Source organism: Ipomoea triloba, chromosome 14 (assembly GCF_003576645.1).
Source record: "Ipomoea triloba cultivar NCNSP0323 chromosome 14, ASM357664v1".
Classification (NCBI taxonomy): Eukaryota; Viridiplantae; Streptophyta; class Magnoliopsida; order Solanales; family Convolvulaceae; genus Ipomoea; species Ipomoea triloba.
The window spans coordinates 6,718,563-6,746,155 of NC_044929.1; the positions used below are offsets into that span (position 1 = coordinate 6,718,563).

Sequence of the window (27,593 nt, forward strand, 5' to 3'; positions counted from 1 at the left end):
AGGTTGTATTCTGGTGTTAGATTAATTTAAGGAATATGAATAGAATAACATGCAAAAGACATAAATACCCTCTATATTGAATGATAGATGTATAATATAGTAGAGATACTTTGACAGGTATTCCATCCATGAAATGATCATAAAATGATTTTAAAAAAAAATACTTGATTAATTAGAAAATAACACACTTTATCTACTCTGTATTTCATCAAAAGTCTTCTAACAAGTTAAGCTGTCTGTTCAAAAAACAAAAATGTTTGACAAGAATGGTAGTATAGTGGGGATGGGGATGATTGTCCAAAATTGACTTCAGATCAGTAAGAATAGAACATGGGTGACACAACCCATAAGATCCCATGAAGATAAATGGAAGAATTTGTTGAACCCATGTGCATTGATTGCATCAGTAGCCAATCTTATGGAAAGAGAATTCCCACCTATCCGCTGCTACTCGGTAAGTTTCTGTTGAGCCTTGAGGACTGGGAAAGCAATGACATCACGGATGCTGGCAGAGTTTGTTAAAAGCATTACTAGCCTGTCGATGCCAAGTCCCTGAAAATCAACCCCCGTTGAGAATCAGCTAATGTGAGTGGAATAAATTAAACTTGAGTTTAAGATAAGAATAATCTCTAACTGAAATTGATTGAGCCGGGTGTTTTAACAAATAAGTATAAGCTAGTTGACATTAACAGTCCTACCGAGCATCAGCAAATGACGTTCATATAGGCAATGTCGTCATAAGTATATCTAGTTATATCATATAATAAGGAATGTGTTGTGTGAGTGTGGTCAGATTGAAGAATGGTCAATAAAGAAAGCCGGCTAACAACCTAGAGATATAAGAAAAGCGGAGTAGTTGGTAAAGATACCATTCCAGAAGCAGGAGGCATCCCATATTCTAGAGCCGTGAGAAAGTCTTCATCAAGAGTCACTTCATAGGAGTCGTCGGCATCGTCATCATTTTTGTCATCCTTTCCCTCAACAGCTGCTTCTGAAACTGCAGCCTCTCTTTTCTCATTATGCTGCCTCACTTGCTCTTCCAATCGTTCTCTCTACAACAATTTCAGTGCAACATTCAAATTTCACAGCATAGTCAATATGCATATATATGCCAGTAACAAAAGTGAAGCGTTAGGGGTAGCCCCAGCCAAGATGGTTAAGGATACAAACTTGTAACCACAAGATCACAAGTTTGAATCCCAGCCCTCTTGGTTTGAGCCAATCAGCTATGGGCAACCTAGGTTGGTTTACCTCCTTATGGTCCTTTGTTGGTTAGGGTCATAAGGCGGGGTTTACCTAGTGCACACCCTTGGGTAGTGGCTGCGGGTTTCCCTATTCATCAAAAAAAAAAAAACAAAACAAAAGTGCAGCACTTCACCCAGTTTGTAGGGCTTCATCAAAGAGAATATAATTGTTGTCAATGCCACAACTATCTAGTTTTTATTGTACCCATGTGCGTAACTGTGAACTAAAAACTAATTACTTCATACAACAATGCAATTTCATGAATTCTAAGAGCGAAAAATAGTTGGAAGAAGAGTAGAATCAATCTCCTTTTACTATTCATCAAAGGGTTGATATCAGAGGTTGCAGGATTTGAACTCTTTTAACACCTTATAATGTGAAAGTGTGAAGGACTTATCTTGGCCTGTTAAGCCAGAGGGTCATTTGCTATTCAAGTTAACAATGAATTTGTAAGATTTTTTTGGTAGTATTACACATTTTATACAAACTGCAGAGCTACATCCATTTGAAGTAACTTAAAATTATTAGTCACAAGAACATTTATCACGAAAGAATATACAAAAGAGGCACATCTGCTGTAAGGATAAAATATGAAATGACAATATGCATAAGGTAACCTGAAAGCATAACCCACACTGGATTCAAAACTCCAGTGTACCAGTTCCTGATCCTCATATATTTTCACAATCTATGCCATAAAGACTACAAAACACTATTCACTTCAAATGAATTCAAGGAGAAATCATCAGAAACTGAATCCTTCCACCAGAAAACTCAGTTATGCAATGCTTCAAGGATCATCAATCTAAATTGCATTGATTTGTATCTCATAAAAAACATCTTAGCCTAATTAAGTTAATCTCAATAAGATGGACTAAATTGTCTGTTGAAAGTAGCCAAAATCAAAAGAGGAAAATCAATAATACCTGGTCGAGAGGATCAGTTAATTCAGAGAAGGCATTTGCCAGCTCACGACCACAAATGAAAAGTTCAAATCTCTCTGTTAACCCTGAATATCTGCGAAAATGTCAAAAATAAAAAACCAAGAACTTTTCTCTTCCTTGTGAACCATTGGAAGAAAGATATGTACAAATATCATCTTATGTGTGCCATTCTAGAACAGACCAATTCATTTTTGTGAAAAATCATTTCTCCCCATTTTGTTTTGAAGGAAAAAAAAAAAATCAGAAGTAGATAAGTATCTTCTGTACTATAAAAGTGAATCCTCATCATTTTGAATTTGATCAAGTATAATCCACAAAAGACCCAAAAATATCATAAAAGGAACAAAAGTTGTGCGGGGATTGTCTATGCTATAACCCAGACTACATTATCCCACAATTAGTCAATTATATCATCTGGAAACATTTTAGTTGGCCAAAATAAAATGTAAAATATGCTCAACATGTGGCATGTCACTCTGAAGAGCTCTTCCAAAATAGATACTCCTACCTTCTGTGGGGTTTGGCAAGTGGAGATACTTCAATTGGGTAGTCCAAAACAAAAGTAGGCTGAAGAAGCTTTGGTTCCACTACCATCTCAAAGACCTGAAGCAAGAGGTATCAAAGTGAACACTATTGCAAGGAATATGTGATGAAAAGGAGCATGCTGAGAATGTTTGCACAGTTCTCAGCATAATGGATTCCACCTAGACCTCAAAGTTAAACACAAAATATAGTGGTACTGTTTTTTTTTTTCGGGGTGGGGGGTGGGAGGTGGGGGGGGGAGGGTTATAGAAGACTCCCATTGTACACTCGCAAATTGATAAAACTAAGATTTTCAAGCTCACTCAGATTAACCTCATTAAGCAAATGGCCAACAGATCGGGATGCTTCAATATAGCTTTTCTGTTGATTATCATGACAAACATCAATTGTTTTAAGAACAAGTTCTTTAGCAGCTGTAAGATCATCACCAAACTGGTTGAAATCAATTCCTGTAGCTTCTTTCACGAGATTATGCATTGTCTCTCTCCTCCAAGGTCTTTCTAGGCAAATATCTACACCCTGAAAGGAAGTATATGGTTCTCATTGACCATTCTAAAAGTTTAAATTATAAAATATAAAAGGGTGCAAACTCTCAACCCAAAAACCAAAAAAACATTAGAATACAACTCATATTCTCAGAGCTTTGAATGACACCACGAATAGAAAATAATCCTATTACTAAAGATCTTTGGAGCAAAGACCAAACCACTTTCCTATGTTTTCTTCTCCTAGGGAAAACATCTGTGACATTGTGAACTATGGATGAAATATAGAGCAGCATTTTATGCAAACAAGAGAAAAATATCTGTTCAAATTAAGAAGTTATGTTATGAAAATTACAAGCTCAAATAGCTAAACCAAATATGACTCAGTGACACACCATTCAGAATTTTTGGTAGGTAAACAGAAAGATCATATTCACCAAAGATTGCAAACTGAAGATTGAGGATCAATAAATAGAAAGATCATCTAAAGCAAGCACACTCTCCAAGAATTGTATTGGTGAGGAAAGCAGAAAATCCAGTATCCAGAAATGATGTGTTTAGAGATTCACCTTTGTGATCAAACCAAGGATTGCAAGAAAAATAGCAAATTTAACCTACATGGCCAGCTTTTTCATGTTGGATGGTTTAATGGGCACAAAATTACAAAAAAGGGAAAGAAAACAGAAAAAGCCAACCATAAATGATCTAGCAAACTAAACTTTGGGATGAAGAAATCCAAGGACAAATCCTTGAATATTTTGTCACTCAATTACGCCTTAATCTCAACATAGTTTTGATCAACCACATGCTTTCTAATTTCTGTATTAGGAGTCATCATCGGTTAGAGGGATCAGAGGGTCAGAAGCTCTTAGAGCTATCCTTAACAACCTCCCTTCAAATGTATGGTGGTATTTCTTTAGGTCTATATATATATATGAGTATAATCCATGTACAGAGTGAAATATACAACATAAAGCTTCTTCCTTTCAATCTATAACACTGTGTCCATTGAACTCCAATAAGCCTGAACCGGTTGTGAGCCCTAATAACATTATCATATATTTCATCATTTCTATCAAAGTTTCAAACTATCTACTCCTCTTCCTCTCCTGCCACCTATTACCAACATGCTATCACTCATGTCCATTGCCCAAACCAATCTTCATGAGTTCATGGGTCTACATTAAATATTTTGTTCCAGCCAAATTGCATTAGAAACAAGAAGCAAACCTGATAATCCACAGTAAGTTTCCCATGAACTGCAAGAGCACATCTTGTTATAATCTCTTCTGCCATATTCATCATGCTTTCATAATCTGAATATGCTTCGTACATCTAAAGAATGATTTCAATAATAAAGTTGGTCAGAAATTTATGTATTGCTAATAAAACTGATCACAGCTACTCAAAATGAAAAGTTGGTCATCATTGCCATGGTGACTGAGAGTTAACTGAAAAATTACTCTTAGTATACTCTTATCCATCTATTGTACAAAACATCAAACCAACTTAATTGGAAAAATTACCTCTATGGTGGTAAATTCAGGATTATGACGCGTTGATATGCCTTCATTCCTAAATATCCGGCCCATCTCATAAACTTTTTCAAATCCGCCAACCTGTCATTAGGAGAATAAAGTCTCATAGGTATACCATATGCATGCATGCATGTGACTAACAACCACCTGTGGTACAAATGCAAGGGGCTAAGTTCCTCTTATGCAAGGTCTCAAGTTAAAACATGAAGCAATATTGAGAACTTCTCCCCAAATGAAGTGCGGTAATACTTGGACTTGGCGCTAGCCAGAGTCCAATGTAGCTACCACATACCAAGGGGTCATGGTACCCCCAAAAAAGAACATTATTAGACTACAAAAGCATCATATCATGAATATAAATTCATTTCTTCACATAAGGCTAAAATGTTATATTTTCAAGGTGTTGCTAGATTAAAAATACATATATTGAAAATGAGAAGCAATTAGCATCATGTTGATTACCATTTTGAGGAGCTAACTAATTGGTAGCAAACTGCCTTCCCATGTAAACAAATTGGCTGATTCATAATTGGTACAACATCAGCAACATCTTTTTAAAGAAGACATGGTGACTCAGAAAAAGACTAACCAGCATTCTCTTCAAATGGAGCTCAGTTGCTATTCTCAAATAAAGATCCCTACCAAGAGAATTATGGTAAGTAATAAATGGCCTAGCCTCAGCTCCACCAGCTGCTCCCTAGTACACGAAGCCATCAAACACAAAAACACTCTACAACTCAGATAACAGGTATTGAAAGGACAATTAATTTTTTAAAAATGGCAAACAGAATAATACAGGCAAAAAGATGTGAATAATACAGAAAATTCACAAACCTGAAGAACTGGTGTTTCAACTTCAACAAAGCCAAAAGATTCAACTGTTCTCCGAATTTCAGAAACAATCTACTGAAAAAGGCAAAGATGAGCTTTCTATTCCACTGAAGAGTAAATTTATAAAGACATGCTCTATCAACTAAGAAAATATGCAGCACAAGATGAAGGTTAACAAGTTCTAGAAGCAGCACCACGTCAACAACACTCAACTATTAGCCATGCCAGAAACCTAAAAGATGATCAATAAATCAACAAAAGGCTTTTAAATTATTTACTCCAGGAAAAAAATAGTAAATGCAAAGTAAAATAGCAAACAAGGGGAAATATGAATACTCAATACTCTAGAGTGATATCTTTTTAATCCAGAAAACAGAAAGACATTACTCACAGCAATAAAAAAGCACATTTGTTCCAGAATTCATGCATCATTAAGACAAGTAAAGATCCTGTAAGATGCACTAATGAAATTCAAATATAGCATAATTCCACATTTAGTTGTTACTGGCCAAATATGTACAGCTGCAGAGCACCAGATGTAAATCAAGCATGCATCACTTTGGTGGTGCTGAAAAGAGGATGAAGTGATGCATCAGCTCTGCGTGAAATCTGTTTTTAAAAAATAGGAAATATTGTTTCTTTCACACTGGAGGTCCTATGAAAATTTAAAAATAAAAAAATTGCCTTGACCCAACATGGTAATCATTGCTCTAATCTTTAAACAATAGAGAAAAGTTCCACAGAGGATTATAAACAAAATGGGCTACCCAACACTATTATGGTGATCATAATAAAGAACAGATCCATTGACAGTTACAAGTCATTGTGGCAAAATGTGATATTACAATGAGCCTAGTAACAAAAAAATATCGATTATATATTATAGAAGCAAATATCTAAAAAGAAAAAATTGCAACAAAAATAAGTCGTTTAATAGCCTACCTTTGCCCTCTTCCGAAATATATCTGCTACCTCAGGGTTTGCAATCATATCTATATACCTAAAAATTAAGTGGCAAAGATTGTAATCAAAGAGTAACAAGTTCCAAAGATAAAAGAATCAAGGGAAATGATCTTTAAGAGACAGGAAATATGCCGTTCTTTATGTGCTACTGCTTGGCATTCAGTGTAATGCTATCACTTATGCTTACTTTCTAATTAAAACAGTTAACAAGAAGAAAATTATATAATCAGTATATCTACGATTATATCTTATTGCATAAATATATTAATTATGCCAAAGTGCATAATAAGCAGAAAAGTTATGTTGAATTCCCCAATCACCTAGGTGTCACCTCACAACACAAATCAATAAGCAGTGTATAACACACTATGAACATATATCTATCTATTAGATATTAAAAGATGAAGAAGAAGAAGTTCCCACCGCTGCCGGTAGCGCTTATCTACATCTGTTAGGCCATGATATTTGTCCGGCAATGGAAGTAGGGACTTTGTAAGAATTGAAAATGAATTCACACAAACTGATAGCTCCCCTAGAAAAGGAAATAAGTAAATTAATTGCTTTTAAATCTCCAGAGTTCCATGATGCCAGTTCAAACTAGTCAGTACAGAGATCAGATTGATAGTGAAAGATTAGAGAATAGAATGACATATACTTAGCAAGCTGTTTTCAAGTTACAGGTTCATGTGAAAATATATTTTTACAGTGGCAACAACAATAAGGTTAAACATGCAAAAGAAAGAGTAGGAGAACAGCAATGCCAAGTTACCTTTCTCAGTGCGTTTGATTGAACCACGAGCACCCAAGATATCTCCTATATCAACAAGTGTCTTCAACTGGTCAAATTGATCACTGGAGAGCCTTTCCTTCTCACAGTAGAGCTAAAACCAATAATAATTCACTTCAGCACAAGGGATACGATTTCCAGGCAGATATACAGTGAAGAAACTGTAATTCATTTTACTAATATTGATGTAACATAAGAATATCAACCAAATAATCTAAATAAACCAAAAAAAAAATGATGCATGATGAGTTCAAAAAATGGCAGTTGAAAGGCAATTGTAGTTACCAGGTGCCCAACTTTTCATTTCATAGTCAGTAACAGCTAGGATGACAAACCTGAACTGTCCCAGAGTCATCTCTCAAGGTAAAAAAGGCAAGCTTTCCAAAAGCTCTGCGAGCCACAATTCTTCCTGATATTGAGACATAATCATTCTCATTGTTTGACTCTTCACCATTTCCTAGCTCTTTATAAATCTCTTGTAACTGATTAGCCGTATGAGTCCTATCCCACTTGTATGCGTAGGGTTCCAAGCCCTTGATTCTTAATTCTTCCACCTGCATATGAGCAGAAATATTCAGCTTGAGAAAAAACATATATGTAGCTTATGAAATGATATTTTCTCATTAAAAGGATAGCCAAATTTTTACACTGCACGTAACCAAATACATCCAAATGGCATATGCAACTACTAAGTGCAGTGAAAATATATCATTAAAGCTTTCCTCAAAATTCATATTCATAGACAATCACGACCACATATACTTCAAAAAGACCGGCTGTTAAGCCAATCAAAGTTATCTACACTTTGGTTCCCAGTTCCTACTTCATCTTACCAATGAAATTCTTGATATTAGCATAAGAAATATTGAATTTCCATCTATAAATTAAATTAAAAGTCCAGTATTAGACCCAAACACTGCACAAAACGAGTAATTTTGCGGGGCTTCATTTACCTTCTTGATGCGGATGGCGCGAATGGCTTCTCTGTCGGAGGTGGAGGTGGTAGAGTTGGACGAGGACCGCCGGTTACGGTCGGCGGCTCTGTCAGTGACGACGGCGGCGGCAGGAGAAGAAGAAGAAGAGCAACAGCGAACAATGAAACAAGAAGGGTTTCGAAATTGAATTGCTCGGGTAGACCTCAAAGAAGCAAAGTGGATGAGGTGCTTGAATGGGTGTAGCGCCTCCATTCTTCCTCTGCTTCGCACTTCACGGCTTCCTCGGGGACTTAGTACTTTAGACTTTAGTAGCTAGTAAGATACTGCATTGTTTTCTCTTTTTTTCTTTGAGTTAACATAGGAAAAAATTAAGGGGAAAATAATTGTAATTAAGTGAAGAAATGAATAAAGTAAAATAAAGTAGAAATTCAAATTAATGTTTGGTACGCTGTAATATTATTACAAAGAATTGAAAGGGAATAAGTGATAGAAAAATAGTTGATGTACTCCCAAAACCTACTCCTAATTTTTACTTCCACTTGTGTTCAAATTTGATTTGAGGAAGAAAAAAATGAATGGATAAACACCATGGCCCCTAGTGGGGAACCAGAAATTAAGTGGCGAAGAAGCAAATGTAAAATGAATTCAAAACTGTTCAAATACAAAATATCAAAAACAAATAAGATTGTTCAAATACAAAATACATTATAAATTACAATACAAGGTTTATGATGAACTACGAGATAATATTCCTCTACGCTCTCTCATATTTTGAAACCGTTGTAGAATTGCTTCATTTGAAACTTGATCAAAAATACCTTTCTCAATATCTCTATCATTAATATGATATTCATAAATACTTTTCCTTTCATCTACGTTAACTTCAATACGAGGCCTTGTACTTGACACTACGGGACTACCTTGACTAGATGAATCCTCAAAAGTTGATTTTCTTTTAAATTTTTCCATACCTAATCAGTAAATCACTAATTAGCAAATCAACATTATATCAATTAATCAATGAATCAACATTATATCAATTAATCAATGAATCAACATTAATCAATAATGAATTAATCAGTAATGGATTAGCAATCATTAACAAATTAACAGTAATGAGAAACACTAATTTTGTATAATTGTATTGCTCCTCCAATGAGAAACACTAATTTTGTAGGGAGAAGAAGAAACTAGCAATCTTTTTTTGGGTAATTTTGGTCCATTCTGCTATTGCATTGCGAGAACTGAGAAGCCAACACAGGAAATTCAAATTTCATTCAAAATAAAGTGGCACTGAGCAGTGGACACTGGACAGCATCACAGCAACTAATAATAATAAATAAATAACACAAAATTGGGACTTGGGACTTGGGACAATTAGGGCAAAAACTATCAGCAAATTAAGGCAACTTCAAAATTAGAGAAATTAATACCAAAAAAAATATGGCAAACAAAAAATTGGGAAAATTAGGGGAATAAATTATGGAAATTAAATTTTATAGTTCAAGACTTCAAGGGGTGAGATTGTGAGAAGTTGATGTTAATTACCTAATTAGTTAATAGTAAGGGAAGAATCGAAGAAGAGTAAGACCAAACCTGATGGGCTGTGGCTTGTGTCGAGGGCTCGAGACGATGGGCAAGGGCTGAGGCAGAGGCGGATAGGCGGTGGCGCGGTGGCCAGTGGCGACGTGGTGGACTGGCGACGGCGCGAAGCAGTGGGAGGCGAGGCAGTGGCGAACTGGCGATGCAGAGAGGCGCGAAGCCTGGAGGAGAACAAATGAAAAGAAAAATGATCTCTTATCTCTTCTCTTTATCTAATCTAATCTAATCTAATCTAATCTAAATCTAAAAACATAATAAATGTGAATGAATGATATACTCCTCGTTTATATCCGTTTTTTGTTAAATTTTTTTTGTACATTATACTATAAAAGTTATTATACTACATAATATTTTGGACAAATATATCACTACTATAACTTCCGTTATCTTTTCCACTATTGTTACTAGGCAAAAACTTGCGTGAGATCGTCTCACCGTGAGACGGGTCAGATCAGGTCGGTATGTAAATGTAACACTTATACACACAAATGTCATACTTATATGCTCAAATATAATACTAATTAGGAATAAAATTGTTGTTACTTATAAGGGTAAATGTAATACTTTTAAGGGAAAATATAATACTTTTACATTTCGATTTAAAAGTATTACATTTTTCCTCAAAAGTATTATATTTTCCCTTATAAGTAAGGAAAAATTGTAAACATTACTTATTATGGAAAATGTAACACTTTTTATCTTATAAGTAACAAAAATTATATTCCCAATTAGTATTATATTTGAGCATATAAGTATAACATTTGCACATATAAGTGTGACATTTGCATGGTGATTCGACCCGACCAGACCCGTCTCACGAAAAAGAATCCGTGAGACGGTCTCACACAAGTGTGATGCATATGCATCCACCATATATTTTCTTATCTTATTCAATAATAATAATATACATTAAATATTAGAATTATATGTTAGTTATTTTTTAAAATATAAATAAATATTCAGTTTATAAAAATATTTTACATTATAATTATTATTATTATTTACTATATTAAAATTTTAATACAAAATACTAAAATTGGGCACCTATTTTTTGTTCATCGCGCATAAGAAAAACTAATTATGCTAATAAAGTCAATGGATTTAGCCAATAATATTGGTTCAATAAACTAGTTAGGCTAATAAACCAGTTGGTCGCCATCTTCAGTTCCGTCGACCGGAAATGGCGACCAGTTGGTCGCCATCTTCAGTTCCGTCGACCGGAAATGGCGACCAGTTGGTCGCCATTTCCGTCGATCGAAGGTCTTCTTCCATGGCAGAACGCGCCGGCGGCGATCGTACGATCGCCTGTGGCTGATTTTGGCCAAAGGTTCGTCGGAGAGTTGCCAGAAACCTAATTGACCTGCAATTAAAGGTCACCAACAGTTCAGTGGGTTTTATTGCTTCAAAATAACAAGTTTCAAAAGTTCAAGTGCCTAATTGACTTCTTAGCAAAAGTTCGAGGATGTATTTGACCATTTTCTCTAAAAAAAAATGTAGACAATGATCTCATACTTTGAAGACTTCAACTTCGTGGAACAAGAAAATACTTTCGCAATTTTAATTTCCATAGACTTGCTTCTTTTTTCTTTTCTTTTTTTTCTTTTTGGGAAGAAACATAACACCAAGCTAACTTAAATCACCAAGCAAACTATCATGAATGAAATCAGGGGATGCAATGTTCCACTTCCGACAATCATACTAAAAAACAAATGTCCGAGTTAAAGCATTATCCACCTAATTCGCAGACAGCCTCACAAACGAGGACCACACCCTGGAAGGTGCTAATTTTTTTGAAGGGAATGGAAGGTGCTAATTAGTTCTTTAATATCCTCAATGATCAAACCAAACTCATGCGGATCATCCTCCATAGCCAATACAACTTGTTGTGCGTCCATCTCAAGAATCACATCGTCCAACTCACACTCCTTCAACCAACTCAATGCTTCCCTTGTACAAATTTTTTCTGCCACCTTTATCTCGAAACAGCCCAACCAACCAACCAACCACCTTAGCTGCCACTCACTCCCCCAAACTATTATGAACTACCAATCCAAAGCCCATATATATAGCTTTATATCACTTTTTCCCTTTTCATTCTTAATAATTCTATTTATCTCCATATAATTTGAATTCCTACTTTATTCCTACATTATTATTTTTTTGGGTCAAATTATCAATCTTTTCCTCCCCAACTCTCTCTTCCCAACCAAACGCCGTGTAAGAAAAAAAGAAATGAAGTACTAATCTTTCAAGTATAAAAAATGAGTCAAAAAAATTCCCTGAAAATGAGTTTATGAATTTTAAAATACTAATTAGAAAACTATATAAAATATTTAAAAATCTTTTAATCAATTAAAATAGAAAATTATTTTTCTCTCGAACTTTCAGTGTACCTCAAAAATTTTCATCAAACTTATCAACATCTAATCAATATCTAATGTGACAATATATAATTTTTATTTAACGTAGGTTGAAGTCAACCAATTCCTAATAATTGATAAATGAAAAAGAAATTTATTGTAAAGTCTTTATGAAAAAATTTGGTCCGCCGGTAGCAATATTTGCTTGTCTTATCAAGAAAAAGAGTACTGCGAATAATATCTAATTAAATCCAGAACTTGCCCAGGGCAGTCCCACCACCGTGAAGCGACCGCGCACCACCTGTTCGACGAAATACCTCACTCAAAATAATTCCGCCAAAGGAGAAAATCAAAGAACCCAAAGGAATTCGCAATTGAACACTATATACATAGCTTCCGTAAACACCGGGAAAACAAAATGACGTTCAGTGGCGCGTTGTTGGTGTCCGCGGCGACGAGATCGGCCGAGATATGGCAATACTTGGCGTGCTTGCCGGAGCACATCGCCAGCGATCAGCTCTTGGATCTGGTCCTGTGTTTCCCTGCCCAGCAGCTCGGCCGCATGATTTTACGCGTCTGGAATTTCTTCTGTGTCCCTCCTACCCCGTATTACATCCGTCGTTACTCCTACAACTCCTCGTCTTCTTCATCATCGGATGACGACGACGACGACGATTATTAGCCTGCAAAGATATTCCGGCGACGCTTCTTCCTCCGTGTTTGGATTGAATCTATGATCAGCCAAGATCAGTTTCCTGTAAATTTATCCCAACCCTGTTCTTCATTTACTGTATATAATATAATATAATATAATATAATATAATATAATATAATAATGTCTATTATCAATTTCTGCTTCCATTTGTGTGATTTTCCGTTACACTACCGATGGATAATTAAGTTGTTTGCTGGTTGATAATGAATTAAATGGAATATAAATTTTTTTTTTTTGTATGTATGCAAATTTTATATACTTTTCTTTCTTTCTTTATTTGTTTTTTTTTCTATAAATATTTTTAAATTTAAGTTTTCATATTTAGCAGTATTTTTTATGTAATTTCTAATATACTACAAGACAACCAAATAAATATTATAAAAATTAAATTATAAATAATTTGAGTTATAATTTTTAATATGCAATATATAAATTATTATATACTACCAATAAAATAAAATATTATAAAAATTATATTATAAATAATTTATGTTAAGCTCCATTAATTGAACTTATATTTTATACGTTACTAATTTAAATGTACAATTAGTCTTATTTATCTAATTTTATTGTTTAATTGGTAATTTTGCTATGACTTATGAAGACTGTTTGATAGTAAAGTTCAAACTTTTTTAAATTTTAAAAAGTATGATTGATTTTTTAGGTGATTAAAAATTTATCAAATTTATTTAATTACGTATTTCTACTATACTAATAAGAGCCAAAGAGAGTTAGGCCTAAAATGGGTAGAAAAAATGGCGGTCAGATTATTTAATCAAATGGATGGTTCAGATGAATTATTTAATCGAATAGATGGTTAAGATAATTCATATTAATATTATTAATAGAGATTACCTAATTTAACATTACTTTTATGATTATCCGTTAAGTTTTCTATTAAATATTCTCCTCTCCGTTAATATTCCGTTAACTTTTAACTTAACCATTAATTTTGATAAGAAAGGTCTTAGATTCGAACCACATCCCAATCAAATTTGGCATAATTAAGTTTCTCACTCTATTTTACTCTTATTAAATTAAATAAATGAGTAGCTACAACAAAAAATGATACATATGTATTTCTTTAATTTAGAATTATGTGTCTACAATGCCTTTATTTGAAAAAAGTATTCATTATCAAAAAATTAAATTAAATAAGAGAAATAATTTCATTAGTTATATTGTCTTTATTTTCTCTCATATGCAAAGATTCTTTACATTCAAATTTATCAATTGATATTAATTACATTGTCCATTATCTTATTTTTACAATATCTTGTAATTAAATATCAAAGTTATAGTACAAAATAATGTTATATATTTATTTACCAAGTATTTTATTAATACTATGAAAAAATATTTAAAATAATTTGAAGCTAATTATATTAACTACTTGGGGATTAGTTGACAAAGAGAGTACTCAAATAACCCAACAAATTGAAGCGGAATCTCTCTATTTTACTCTTATTGAATTAAATAAATTAGTAGTTACACCAAAAAATGATGCATATGTATTTCTTTAATACCATGATAAAAATAAAAAAGAATAGTTTGAAACCAATCATATTAACTACTTGGGGATTTGTTGACAATGAAAGTACTCAAATAACCCATTACCCAACAAATTGAAGCGAGAAACTACCTTTTAATATCTTTCGAATATATAATATTTTAAATTTTCAAATTTTTATTAATTTATTTAATATTTTTTCTTAAACTATGGATTTCTTTATCCACAATAACTCATTCAGCAATAATGGTTGAACCAAATGAACCCCAATCAGAACACCTAAAGGAAAGTCCATAGCTCCTATATCATAATCTCATTGCATGATGTTGTCATCTATGCTATCAACAATAACTGAATTGCAAATAACACATTACAAACAAAAAGGAAGAGAACAAATAGTAAAGATGAAGACAATGACAATGTTACTCAAAAGATAATTAAAAATACTTAGAAAAATTCGATCAAATGAAAAGTAGTATTTATTTAGCCTATCATTTTTAGACCAAATATTTAGACTATTGATTTTACAAGGTTGCAAACATTTATTTTAGTAATAATTATAATGAATTTTCTATATTATCTTGGATTCATATAGTTTGAGTTAGATATTTAAATAAAAAATTCGACATTCAATTACCCATGTATAAACTTCTCTTATATAATCTTGCATTGATATACTTTCAAATATTTATTTAAATATAAACATTGGGCATTAACACATACGCACAATGCGCGTATAAAAATAACTTTTTAATAAATATAAGAAATCTGTCACTTTCACCCAAGATTGCAAAAATCGCTAGGCATTACTCAGGCGTTTAGGTGTTTTTAAATTTCTTTTTTTTTAAAAAAAAAAACTTGATAATTATAAATTATTAATGGTTTAATAGTTAATACTAAAATATTAAATATCAATCTAAAAAAACATTTAGAAATTTAAATAAATAAATTATACTTCGTATAAAGATTTAAAGAATCAAAATACAATGTAACAAAATCACAACTTTAAAAGTATCAATATTAGAGTAGCTAATTTTGATTTTTTTTAATTTTATTTTTTACATTTTTTGAATTTAAGACCGATTTAGGGTTATTTCACGCAAAACACCGTCATTTTGAGCACCTAGAACATTGATTATGGTGAAAATCTAGGCGGTCAGCCGACTCCTAAGCACAATTTTCACAACAGTGCTTCCACTACATAGGATAACAACTCTATTTATCAAAAAAAAATAAAATTCTCCCTAACATTTTTTTTTACATGTGTACTATTTTGATTTTTTTAATATTCTTGTTACATAATGAAATTTTTTGGCATATGATTTATTGATTTAAAAGTGATTTATTAAACTCTCAATTATTCGTTATATTTTTTTATTTTTAATATTTGTATATAACAAGGATATATATTTTCAAAAAAATAAAAAAAATAACAAGGATATATAAGGGATTTAAAAACTGTTCATAGATAAACCAAATATTCTTTTATTTCTAGAGCAACACCAAATATATTAATTAATTTTCCTTACAAAGTTACTCCCATGTAATACAAAGAAAATATTTTTTAAAACATTTAATCGATGAAAAAAAACACTAAACGCACTCTAATTATCCAATCAAATTAAGATTTAATTAAAGAATTGTTGTAAACAACGCTACCCAATAAAACCTTTCTATATTACTAGTATTAATTATGACTAGTATTTTGTACGCGCGATGCGCGAAAACTTATGCCCAATATTAAAATATTAATAAATAAAAATAATTAAAATGTATAATTCAAAATACACAAATAATATATGTATTTTATACACACATATATGATTTACCATTCATAAAAATTTAATTAAAATATAATCAACCATTAAATAGAAATTAATAATTTAAATAAAATGACAATTAAATAATAGGAAAAAGATATGATAGATATAAGTGTAGGGTAATAATGGAGTTAAAACTAACGGTGTTATAACGGTATAAGGGTAGTTTTGTTACAAAAATGTAGTAGGGACAATTTTGTCTAATAACATTGAAGTGTACAACATTTAAAGTAAAATGTACACATTTATTAACATCCAAAATGAGGGACATAAATCAAGGATATACCCTTGATTGAGACTTATTATGTTTTTTTTTTTTTTAGAGCAGACTTATTATGTTTTTAGAATATGAATTAGTGGAATCATTATAAATTTTTATGATAGCACATTTTGTTTTAGATTTTCATTTACAACTTTACGCTGATTGATTCACCACAAATTAAATAAACTGTATACATTGCTTTACAGGAAAATTTTGGCCATTGCATGATTTGCATCTACCAAAATTTATTATTCATACGATTTACTGGTTAGCTTAATCACCAGCAAGTCCAATATTGACTTTTTGTAAGTAAGAGGAAGAAATCTACCTGGCTTGGCTCTTAATTGCTCTTCTTTGATTGAGTTGCAACTAATTACTTTCAGGATCATGTAATGTTAGGCCTTTCTGAACTAGGGTGTACTTGAGTGGAAGCCTTTCTTGATCAGTGAAAAATGGTTATAGCTTTGAAGCCTTTCTTGATCAGTGAAAAATGGTTATTTATTGAATGGGAAGAGAGGGAATTTGATACACCTTTTTATGTACAGACAGATCAGATTTCACCCTCACCCGAGTAGGGTACACCTTCCACATTTCACTAAAAATAGACAATAGTGCATGTAACCAGTTTATGAGGCATAAACTCAGCGCATACAATGACATTCCTTTTTTTTTTTTTTTTTGAAAAACTACTAACTATATTACAATGCAGTATCTGTTCATAACTACTTTCTCAACCTATTGAAGCACAAGAGTCACCTCTCGTATAAAGGGAAGGGTTTGATGCCACTGGACCACAAGGTCCTTGGCATACAATGCCATTCCTGAGATGTATAGTGAAAGGAATTCCATAAAAAGCATCAAACTGAATGGCAACGAATATCAGGGTAAGATGATTGTATGCAGTAATACGAGAAATGGCACATTAAGTTTTTGTCAAAAGCAATAGATTTCATAAATAAACTCTCCTCGCAACACTAGTTTAGTCTACTTTGATCTGTCCGAAAAACCTGGATAACAGCAAATATCATCATAAAATCTTAAGACATCCTCTGAGCTGCCTCCTTTTGAAGAACCCTTTCCTTGGCCTTTGTCCTAGCTTGGGATTTAGAACCCATGATTCCACCTCCCCACTTTTTGCGGTTCTCTTCATATTTGTCATTGAAGTTGGCCTGAAACAACAGATTGATTATTCAATTCAAGCCCCGATTTAAGTAAAATAAAGGACTTGCTATGCATTACAAGTAGATATATAAAATTGAACTCTGCTCACCTTAATAGCCTCCAAAATCTTAGAGAACTCCAACTTATCCTCATTCTTCACTGAGGTCAAGCACAAAACTGATGCAGTCTTCTTGTGGACAATCTGAAAGTAGAGTTTAAAAAAAAATATCATCAGGACAAAAGGATACAAATGAAGCACTGGAAGACATTTAAATGTTTCTGTTTAATAATACTTACGGAACCCAATCTTGCTTTTCCCTTCACAATGCAGTAGGGAATTTCCATCTTCCTGCACAAAGCTGGAAGCCAAACAACCAACTCAATTGGATCTACATCATGAGCAATAACCACCAATTGGGCTTTATTCTGAAAAAAAAAAAGGAATGAAAATCATTATCAAATAATATTTTCAGATGGTTGGAAAAACAAAGTACAGATGAGGATTAAACCTGCTCAATGAGATAAGTGACATGTTTGAGTCCATACTTAACAACAATAGGTTTCTTGAGTTCAGGTGTCTTTCCCTCACTTTCAGCCTGGGCCCTTTTCAAAAGACGTTCCTTCTTAGCAGCCTTATCCTCAGGCCTGTACTTGAGAAGCATCTTGAAGAGATTCGTTGCTGCAAATGAAGATGCATAAAAAAACAGAATCATTAAGAAAGTATTATGTGATTCAGCACCCTCACTTATCACTTAAATTCAAATCAAATCAAGCACAGTTCATTAATAATAATAATAATATTCAAATAGTAATGCATAATAATATAAATAATACTCCATTCATTATATGGAAAAGGAATAGAGATTGAAATAGAGAATAAAAACCATTAAGGCAAATATAACATTATAAGGCAGATGCAATCAAGCTTACAAGCCAGTAAGTGCTTTAATTACATCATGCAAAAACTAAAACCAGCAGCCACATCTGCTTTATATGAAAATCGCACAGATACATCATACATATATATAGTCTCCGTATTATATATGACAAATCCACTGCATTAACAGAGAAAAAGAAGTTGCATTGTTGTCTGCCACAAATTCACAATCCTAAAAGAATCAAACCACTTACTAAGTAATTTAAGTTTTTAACAACAAACAAAACTGTGAACAATTTTCCCCTCGTGATTGCGCCTTAGCAAGGCGTAGCTAGTGCTTTTGATAACTTTGTTTGTAACAAACAATTTCCAGATTCTAATTAAACAGATAAAGATGAAGGAGAGATGAGACCGACCTACCTAGGTTCTTATCAAGGGTCTTGGAGAACTGGTTGAGTGCTGGTGGGACCTTCAAGCGTTGCTTGAGGATCCTCCTCTTCCTCTGGATGCGAACAACTTGCGGCCATTTGACGAACCTGGTAAGATCCTTCTTCGGCGGCAATGCACCTCCGATTCCAAATTGCTTTGGCCGCTTCTCGAACAGCGGGTTCACCACCTTCTCCGCCTTCTTCTTTGCCGGAAGCTTTACACCTTTCTTCGGAGCCTTCGTATAAAAAACATGATAAATTCAGTCAGTCAACTACACAACCCGCAGGCAAATCAAAATCAGTAAGAAAAAACCTCTGTATACCATCGCTTAAAGCTGTAAACCCTAAGTCCTCTGAGAAGACATTATATAGTGCATGTCCCAAATACATTTTAAGCCTATAAGACGGGCTTTCTTTGCCTGGCCCAAAATAATATCTTTATGATGTTTATGGCAAATTATATTTATCCATATTCCCAAAATAATATCTTTATGATGTTTATGGCAAATTATATTTATCCATATTCCCAAAATAATATCTTTTATCCATATTACCCTAAAAACCTTGTAGTCTAGTGGCACCCGATATCTCAATTTACACGGCACCCGATATCTCAATTTACACTCCTACATAGATGATCGGAGTGGGTTCAAATCTTAGTGGAGTCAACTCTTTGTATGATTATAATGCCTGGGTTTTGGATCAGTAGACAAGATCGCCACATCACTTATTTTAGCAAATGCTCTCCCAAAGAGAAAAGAGAAATATATAGTTACTGTATCATTGTAATCTTATTGGCAGTTCTATTTACCTTATTCATTTGTGGGTTCCTTTGCATTTTTCATTGCATTATAATGCATAAGGTTGTGGAATCACACTCAGACATGTATGAGAATCATCCATCATTTTAGTGCCTATGTGATCACAAATATTTGAGATGACAAATTTTCAACTTTAAAAAGTTTCACTTTGAATATGAAGAATGCATTTATAGACAAGTGGAAGCAGACAGAAATATAGATTATGATATATAATGATGAGAAGGGAAAATCAATTTTGGTGTTCCTTTAGTGCTTATTTCCACATAATGCAGCAGCATTTTTCTTGGAGGGTCTGAAAGTCTAAAGCACTGAGGCTGTAAATGCAGGTGTTGGCACTTCTGGATTTCACTGTGACTTGCTGAGTTGTGGTTATTGAGGCAGGGACACTGCAGGCTTGCCCGGCATGAATTCCCGATTTCATTCGTTCTCTCTGGCGCACTCGATCCCATCCACTGAAGGTATCACCATTCACCAACCTGTAAAAACCAAACCTGTTTAATTTGTAGTCCTGTTCACTCAGAATTCTATTTGCTCTGCTGTTTTTGGTGAACTTGCTTTGAATGTGCAGTCCATTTTCACTTCCACACCTATTAAAACAAATATTGCAACCCAATATTAGTATTATTATATATATACAACTCTCACAAGATCTATGCTATGCTATGCAAGTACTTGTGAATCTTGCCTGCCTCTCAGCCTCTGTACTATAATCATGCTATCACTTGTTATATGATGTAGGCTATTGCTCCTTATGGTTATGTTCTTTGGAGCATAAAACTTTATCAGTTATTCTATAACTTTCTTTTGGTTGGAGCAAGAAAACTTATTGGATATGTTGGAGCATGAAATTTCATTGTATTAAACTCTAATCTACAGTTATAAAGTTTTATTTATAGTTGATTTATCAAGTTAGTATTTTTTTTTTATGTATTCCAATTATTATTATCATTAGTAACATTTGATAAGAAAAATCTTTATAGTATATTCCTGTTCATTTTTTGAGAAGCAAACTAAACAGAAAAAAATAGTTTTCCAACTTTCAATCAAATGACAAAAAATGAAAATATTTTTTTTTCTAGAAATCATTTTCCAAGTTTTCAAATGGACCCTAAATTCTTTTATCAATAAACTCAATCTCATTAAAAACAAATTATAAATATCAATCAAGTTTTGCTTTCAATTCTAACAATGCAAACACACACTTAATTTACCAGAGAGATTCTTGAAATTTCACCCAAAAAAAAAAATGTTTGTGTAAAAATGTGTGTGTGTGTGTGTGTGTGTGTGAGAGAGAGAGAGAGAGAGAGAGAGAGAGAGAGAGAAGCTACCTGGATTCAAAATACTTGATCTCAGAAATTCTTAAACTATATTACCCACCCATTGTACCCTCCTCTCAATCTCCATTGCTGTTTTTCTTATGCAGCTTCCGATACCACCACTTTCACCTTCTTATCTCTCATCTATACTCTCTTCTTTAACCTCCAGAATGAAAGTAAATTACAAGGAGATGATATCATTCAATTCTCTCGTAAACCTTCCTATAAGCTTGTTCGAACAGCTCAACTGGAAGGAGAAAATATTGATCACCAATTCCTTTCAACTTAAAGCTGGATATTCACCATTGGACCTCAAGAGATGGAAGTTACTGAACGGAAAATTCAGGACTTTTGCCAATCTATTGACATTATGTAAGTGAAATCACCAATAGTCTCTGCATGAACAGGAGCCATCTTTAAAGTGATGAAATCTATTTGCATCTCTAAGAATGATCTCTCGTCCTGTGACTTTAGCTATTAGCTTTATAGCAGAATGACAATCCCCACAAACCCGCAAATTTTTCATCACTCTTATAGGTATCCCCCCAGGCAACTTGAGAAGTCCATATGCCACAGCCAGCTTCTCACTGTGATAACGCAAGCTCTGCACCCTCTCTTCTTCTTCCACATCATGTAGAACAAAGCTACCATCAGGATAATATCCAGCTTCTCTTAACATGGAACCTAATTTATCCAACATTTTGATGATCATTTGATGTTCAGGATGGGGTTTGCTTTCTCCACCAGTGAACATATGCACTTTCTTCTCCACCACAAGCCAGCTGCAACCAGGTGACTTACTCAATTTCCTAGATCGCATGTCTCTCCTGACTGCTGCAGCATCAGCCCACCTACCTTTTGTTGCATAAATATTAGAAAGTAGGACATAAGGACCCGTTTTTTCAGGCTCAAGCTGTAAAAGTTTTTTTCCAGCAACTTCAGCAAAATCTAAGTTCATATGCATCCTACAAGCAGCAAGCAAAGAACCCCATATAACTGCATCTGCTTCCATAGGCATTTTTTCTATCAAATCCATTGCCTCAGTCAAGCGACCAGCTCTACCAAGTAGATCTACCATACAAGCATAATGCTCACTTTCTGGCTCTAATAGGTATTTTGAATTCATGAACTCAAATATATCCTGCCCTTCTTTCACCTTTCCAGTGTAGCTGCAAGCAGACAGAACTCCCACAAAGGTAACCACATCTGGTGCAATGCCCTGTGAACACATTTCTCTAAACACTTCAAGGGCTTCTTCTCCTAAACCATTCTGAGCATAACCTGTTATAATAGAATTCCACGTGACAGTATCCTTAGAAGATAACCTGTCAAAGATTCTTCTTGCCCTGACAAGATCACCACATTTAACATACATTGTAATTAGCACTGAGGAGACATAAATATCTTCATCAAGCTTGGATCTGATTAATAACGCATGTATCTCTCTGCCATAGTCAATCGTTGCAAGACTTGCACAAACTGAGAGTGTGCTAATCAATGAAGGAAAATTTGGACGAACTCCTTCCCTTTGCATCAAACGGAATAAATTAAGTGCATTTAGTTCATAGCCTTTCCTTTCATAAACTTTAATCATAGCACTCCAAGTTCCATCATCCTTTTCCATTGTAGAATCAAACACCATCCTTGCCTTGTCAACCTCTCCGTTTTGTCCTACCCCAAGTATGATTGCATTACAAGCAGCTGTTGGTTTTACAGGCATCTCTTTGAACAACTTCCATGCTTCTTCAATTCTTCCATTCTGAGTGTACCCTAGCAGCATTGCTGTCCACGACACCTCATTCTTCTCAGGCATGACCTCAAAAAGCTTCCTGGCAATATCTACCCTGTCATTTTGAGCATAACCTGTGACCATAGAAGTCCAAGAAATGACATTCTTTACTTCCATGCTATCAAAGATTTCACGTGCCTCATCCACCCTTCCTGCTAGACAATACCCACCAACCATGTTAGTCATTGACACCACATCCTTCACTGGCATCATGTCATAAAGTCTCTTTGCCTCACCAATTCTCCCAACCTGAATCATACCTCCCAACATTACAGTCCACGACACCACATTCTTTTCTGGCATTTGCCAGAAAAGGCTTTCTGCCTCAGATATCAACCCTTCCTCAACATAACCTCTAACAAGAGCTGTCCATGACACAACATTCCGTTCAGGCATTCGTTCAAACACCTTTCTTGCCTCATTTACCATCCCATTTTTCACGTAGCCTGAAACCAACCCATTCCAAGACACAATATTCCTTCTAGGCATTTGATCAAACAATTGTTGAGCTTCAATAGGCCGGTGATTTTGGAAGTAACATGAGATTATGGCATTCCATGAAGCAACATTTTTGTTAAGCAATTGATCAAAAACTTTGCGAGCATCCTTGATTTGACCCAAGCGGGCAAAGCATGCTATCCGTGAGTTGGCTGAGGACACATAGCTTGAAAAGTGGTTTCTATGTTGGAGAGACAATAAACGCCGCATTTTCTGATTTCTGAGTTTCTAGGATAAAGCTAGTAACAATTTATAAGTGTACAATTAACAAAAACACCAAAATAGGAAGAAAAAAAAAAGGATAAAATTCCACATAACACTTAATTTTAATTTCATATGCTAGCACAACCAAACATTCTTCAAAAAAACTCAATACGTCAATCAAAGTTATTCCAGTCACCATGGTATACAGTTATACACTAGCACAAACACATATTCTTCATAAAGATTCAACTTCTAATGTCATTCAAGTTACAATCATGTTTTAATGTGGCCTTGACTCTTGAGAATGAAATCAAATGCCTGGGAATGGTATACACAATCAAATGCAAAGAAAAATTACTGCATAAAGCCTTTGTTCACATTTTAACTTTCATACATTAGCACAATCACCTTCATAATAGATCAAACTAAGTTCATAATTTAATTTCAAACATTAGCACAACCACATCTGTTCTTCATAAATATTCAATTATAAGTATCAAATCAAGTCTCAGTCCTTACCATTGCATTCTCAATACTAGCGACGACACTATCCAAATTTTCCTCTACATATTGAAAATAGAATCAAAACTAATGAGCAAAGAATGGTTAATCGTGACCAATTAGTTCCACGTACCTTCTTGATACAGATAACTGGAATGGAGTCGCTGCCGGAGGTGGAAGTGGATGAGCACCGAATGATTACGCGAGGGGAAGAGTTTCGAATTTTGACGGAGGAGCTTGAGCCGAAGGAAGCCGAGTGGATGAGCTGCTTGATCAGCTGCCGCGCCTTCATCTGTTCATCATAACCAATTCAACAGTTTGGGTTCGCCCAAATCATTTCCCTAAAAGACATTTTAAAAATTAAGCGGAGTGAAGTGAATACACAACAATATACTCATTGTTAAGCCAAGTTCAAAAGTATAGTTAAAAGCTTGTATACATGTATCACCAAAAAGAAACATATACCAGAATTGAAATTGAAGATCAATAAAAAGATTATGTAAATAGCATCGGTAAATAAACAATCCCAATTCACAGTATCTGTCAATTCCTTCTCAAGTGCATGTAAAGCAAGTTACAAAAACTCTTGACAACACAATACTTGAAATGAGAGAAATGTATTCACATCATTACTAGGAACTCATTTACAATATCTATTAGGCTGTGTTTGGAAAGCAGGAAAATGACTTCTGGAAAATATTTTTTGGAAAATGAGTTATTTTCCGGAAAATGAGTTCGTTTGGATGAGCTGTTTGTCTGTCTGTGTGTGTTTGGTTCATTTTTCGGAAAATGAGTAGAAATATATAATTATATTTTTTTTTATTTTATTTAAAATATAAAAATATATAAACTAATAATATTTATTAGAAATTAGAAATAAATTTTATTTTTTTTTACAAAAAAACATCGCACGAAGCCATTTTCCGTTCCAGAAAATGACTTCCGGATTTTTTGTCCGGAAGTCATTTTCCGGAAAAATAAGCTCATTTTCCGTGGTCAACGGAAAATGTTTTCCGTTGACGTGTTTTCCGTTGACCACATTTTCCGGATGTTGCCAAACACCAAAAGGCCAAAAAATTATTTCCGGAAATCATTTTCCGGGTTACCAAACACACCCTTAACTGATTCCCATATACAATGTCAAGCAAGCTACACAAGGTTAAAGAACTTTAAAGACAAGCCACCAAAGACCCAAAAAAAAAAAAACAATGCAGGCTTATATTACAGTGAACTTTAAAGGCAAGCCACCAATCCAATATTAAATAGTCTTATAAAAAATACAGTGAATGCAAGCGTATCTTACAGGAAGAAATGAATGGCTATCAAAAATCAGCAGAGAATGCAATGTACTGAGTTAAGTAACATAAAAATCCGAGTAGTAAGTCTTCAGCTTTGCAGTAGGGAATGCAATGTACTCAGCTAAAACAAATTCACTAGCACATGTATAGACCTTCATGGCACAGCAGTTATTCCCAAAATGAGCAGTTAATTATGCTGAATCAGAAACCAAAGCTGTAAATTTAAAAAGGAGCGGAAGTAACTCTTAGTTGTTGTCGTCGTTGACTCATCGCCCAGCAGACCGCAAAGGGAATAAGGTATTGAGATAATAGATTTAGGGAATGAGGCGAAAGGATTGAGAGAACAGAGAAGGGAGGAGGAGCTCCTGTGCGTCGTCAATTCAAGAGCTTCGGCGTCGGCTTCGTCAATCCAACGCCCGTAGGGATGAGAAGACGGATGGAAGGAGGCAGGGGCGGAGGCGGAGGGACTCGGGAGTAGGGGTGGGCATTTCGGTCTTCGGTTCGGTTTTTTCGGTTTTGAAGAAATTAAACCATTCGGTTTAACAATAGCCTTGGGTTCGGTTTTAAACAGTTCGGTTTCGATTTGGTTTTATTTCGGTTCCGTTTTAGACCCCCGAATTAAAATACTATGCAATTAGAGATTGAATTCACTGGAATTGAATTCCACTTCACTGGAAGTTCACTGGAAACTGTCCAGTTCAACTGGAACAAATTCCAGTTAAATTCCAGTGAACTGGAATTAATAACAGTGAACTAGAATTGTAGAATGCAACCCTAAAGGCCTAAATGAAGAACCCAAATCAAGAACGATTAAAAAATCTTAAATGAAGAACCTAAATATCATGCCCCAAATTTAAATTCAAGAACCCTAAATCAAGAGATGAAAAAATTATTTTTATTTACTAAGCATAAATAAGTCAATAAAAGCCCTAAATCATTAAAAAAAAAGACTATTGAAATTGAAACAACAAGACTTACAAAAATACAAAGTATAAATTACTACAAAGATTACCTCAGCCATGAATGGTGTTCAGGCTAGTGGTGGCTGCCGTGGTGCGGCCGTGACAGCGGTGGTCCGCCGGACGGAGAACCGGAGACGTGGTCGGGGCCGGTGGCGGAGACGTGGTCGGGGCCGGTGAAAGTGGGAACTCACGTCTCGCGTATGACTTAGGGTTTATTTGTCTTATTAATTTATAATATATATATATATATATATATATATATATATATATAATTTTAAAAAACCGATCGATTTTCAGTTCGGTTCGGTCAAAACCGAACCGATCGGTTTCTCTACTATATGCACCGATCAGTTTATCGGTCTAAAACCAAACCGAATCGGTTTGCCCAGGCCTACTCGGGAGAGTATGTTAGGGATTTTTTTTTTTGTTTTATTTTTTTTTAGTACTATTGACCCTGATATGAGTTAATTCCAGCAAAGGTCTTCTGACTATTGTGATTTTTCAAATTTGGTCCTCCTCTTTTAATTTGGACGAATTAAACTCTTGACTATCAGAATTAGTACTGTCAAAGTGGGTCGCCCCGCCGCGGGCCAAATTTTTGACGGGCTTTTACGGGCCGGCCCGTTAGGCCCGCGGGCCAAAATTTGTATAACCCTAATCCGCTCGCGCGGGTTCGCGGGCTTTTCATTTTTTTTTTTAATATATACATTCACAGTTTGTGAATATATGTATATTCACATTCTGTGAATATATGTATATTCACATTCTGTGAATATATATATTGGACAGTGTGTGACTGTCCAATATCTATATTCACAGAATGTGAATATACATATATTCACGCACTGTGAATATATATATATTCACGTGTGCTGTGAATATATATATATTCACAATGTAGTGTGAATATATACATACTGTGAAAATATATATATATAAAATAATATATATTTAAAAAATATAGTGGGTTTGCCGGTCACAAAACAATATTTCATTTCAAAACATTATTAAATAGGTTGGGTGGATTAAGTTTAGGATTAGGAGTATTTAATAAATAAATAAATATATATATATATATATATTTTTTTTATTTTTTACTTAGCCCGCGGGCCGCGGGTCAATTTTGGCCCGCCCCATTAGGCCCGCATTTTCGCGGGCCTATTTTTCATGACCCTAACCCGCCCCACCGCGGGGCGGG

General features: G+C 34.3%; 3 protein-coding genes across 7 annotated transcripts; all 3 read right to left on the reverse strand.

Annotated features, from left to right (window-relative positions):
• Positions 1–145: 145 nt before the first annotated feature.
• Positions 146–10,059, reverse strand: LOC116004494 (lysine--tRNA ligase, chloroplastic/mitochondrial-like). 3 transcript variants are annotated; one of them, XM_031244568.1, is made up of 15 exons: positions 9,868–10,059; positions 8,290–8,594; positions 7,672–7,890; positions 7,319–7,430; positions 6,973–7,081; positions 6,529–6,586; positions 5,590–5,658; positions 5,345–5,452; positions 4,744–4,836; positions 4,448–4,552; positions 3,045–3,251; positions 2,698–2,792; positions 2,172–2,262; positions 870–1,052; positions 146–552 (listed from the first exon to the last, which is right to left on the reverse strand). In XM_031244568.1, exons 2-15 carry the CDS (start codon positions 8,521–8,523, stop codon positions 448–450), a joined length of 1,788 nt encoding a protein of 595 aa, XP_031100428.1. In that variant the 5' UTR covers positions 8,524–8,594; positions 9,868–10,059; the 3' UTR covers positions 146–447. The 3 variants fall into 3 exon arrangements, with proteins under 3 accessions (XP_031100428.1, XP_031100429.1, XP_031100426.1); XM_031244569.1 differs by having other exon boundaries at positions 8,290–8,608; XM_031244566.1 differs by having other exon boundaries at positions 8,290–8,616.
• Positions 10,060–17,403: 7,344 nt separating this feature from the next.
• LOC116003673 (60S ribosomal protein L7a-1) lies at positions 17,404–19,411 on the reverse strand. Its single transcript, XM_031243579.1, has 6 exons — positions 19,330–19,411; positions 18,999–19,242; positions 18,211–18,380; positions 17,999–18,127; positions 17,811–17,903; positions 17,404–17,709 (listed from the first exon to the last, which is right to left on the reverse strand). Exons 1-6 carry the CDS (start codon positions 19,330–19,332, stop codon positions 17,578–17,580), a joined length of 771 nt encoding a protein of 256 aa, XP_031099439.1. The 5' UTR covers positions 19,333–19,411; the 3' UTR covers positions 17,404–17,577.
• A 526-nt stretch (positions 19,412–19,937) lies between these two features.
• Positions 19,938–26,598, reverse strand: LOC116004368 (pentatricopeptide repeat-containing protein At1g56690, mitochondrial-like). 3 transcript variants are annotated; one of them, XM_031244390.1, is made up of 4 exons: positions 26,446–26,598; positions 24,269–24,476; positions 21,156–23,658; positions 19,938–20,414 (listed from the first exon to the last, which is right to left on the reverse strand). In XM_031244390.1, exons 2-3 carry the CDS (start codon positions 24,425–24,427, stop codon positions 21,526–21,528), a joined length of 2,292 nt encoding a protein of 763 aa, XP_031100250.1. In that variant the 5' UTR covers positions 24,428–24,476; positions 26,446–26,598; the 3' UTR covers positions 19,938–20,414; positions 21,156–21,525. The 3 variants fall into 3 exon arrangements, with proteins under 3 accessions (XP_031100250.1, XP_031100252.1, XP_031100251.1); XM_031244392.1 differs by lacking the exon at positions 26,446–26,598 and having other exon boundaries at positions 21,156–23,650; positions 24,269–24,397; XM_031244391.1 differs by lacking the exon at positions 26,446–26,598 and having other exon boundaries at positions 21,156–23,669; positions 24,269–24,383.
• Between the last annotated feature and the right edge of the window lie 995 nt (positions 26,599–27,593).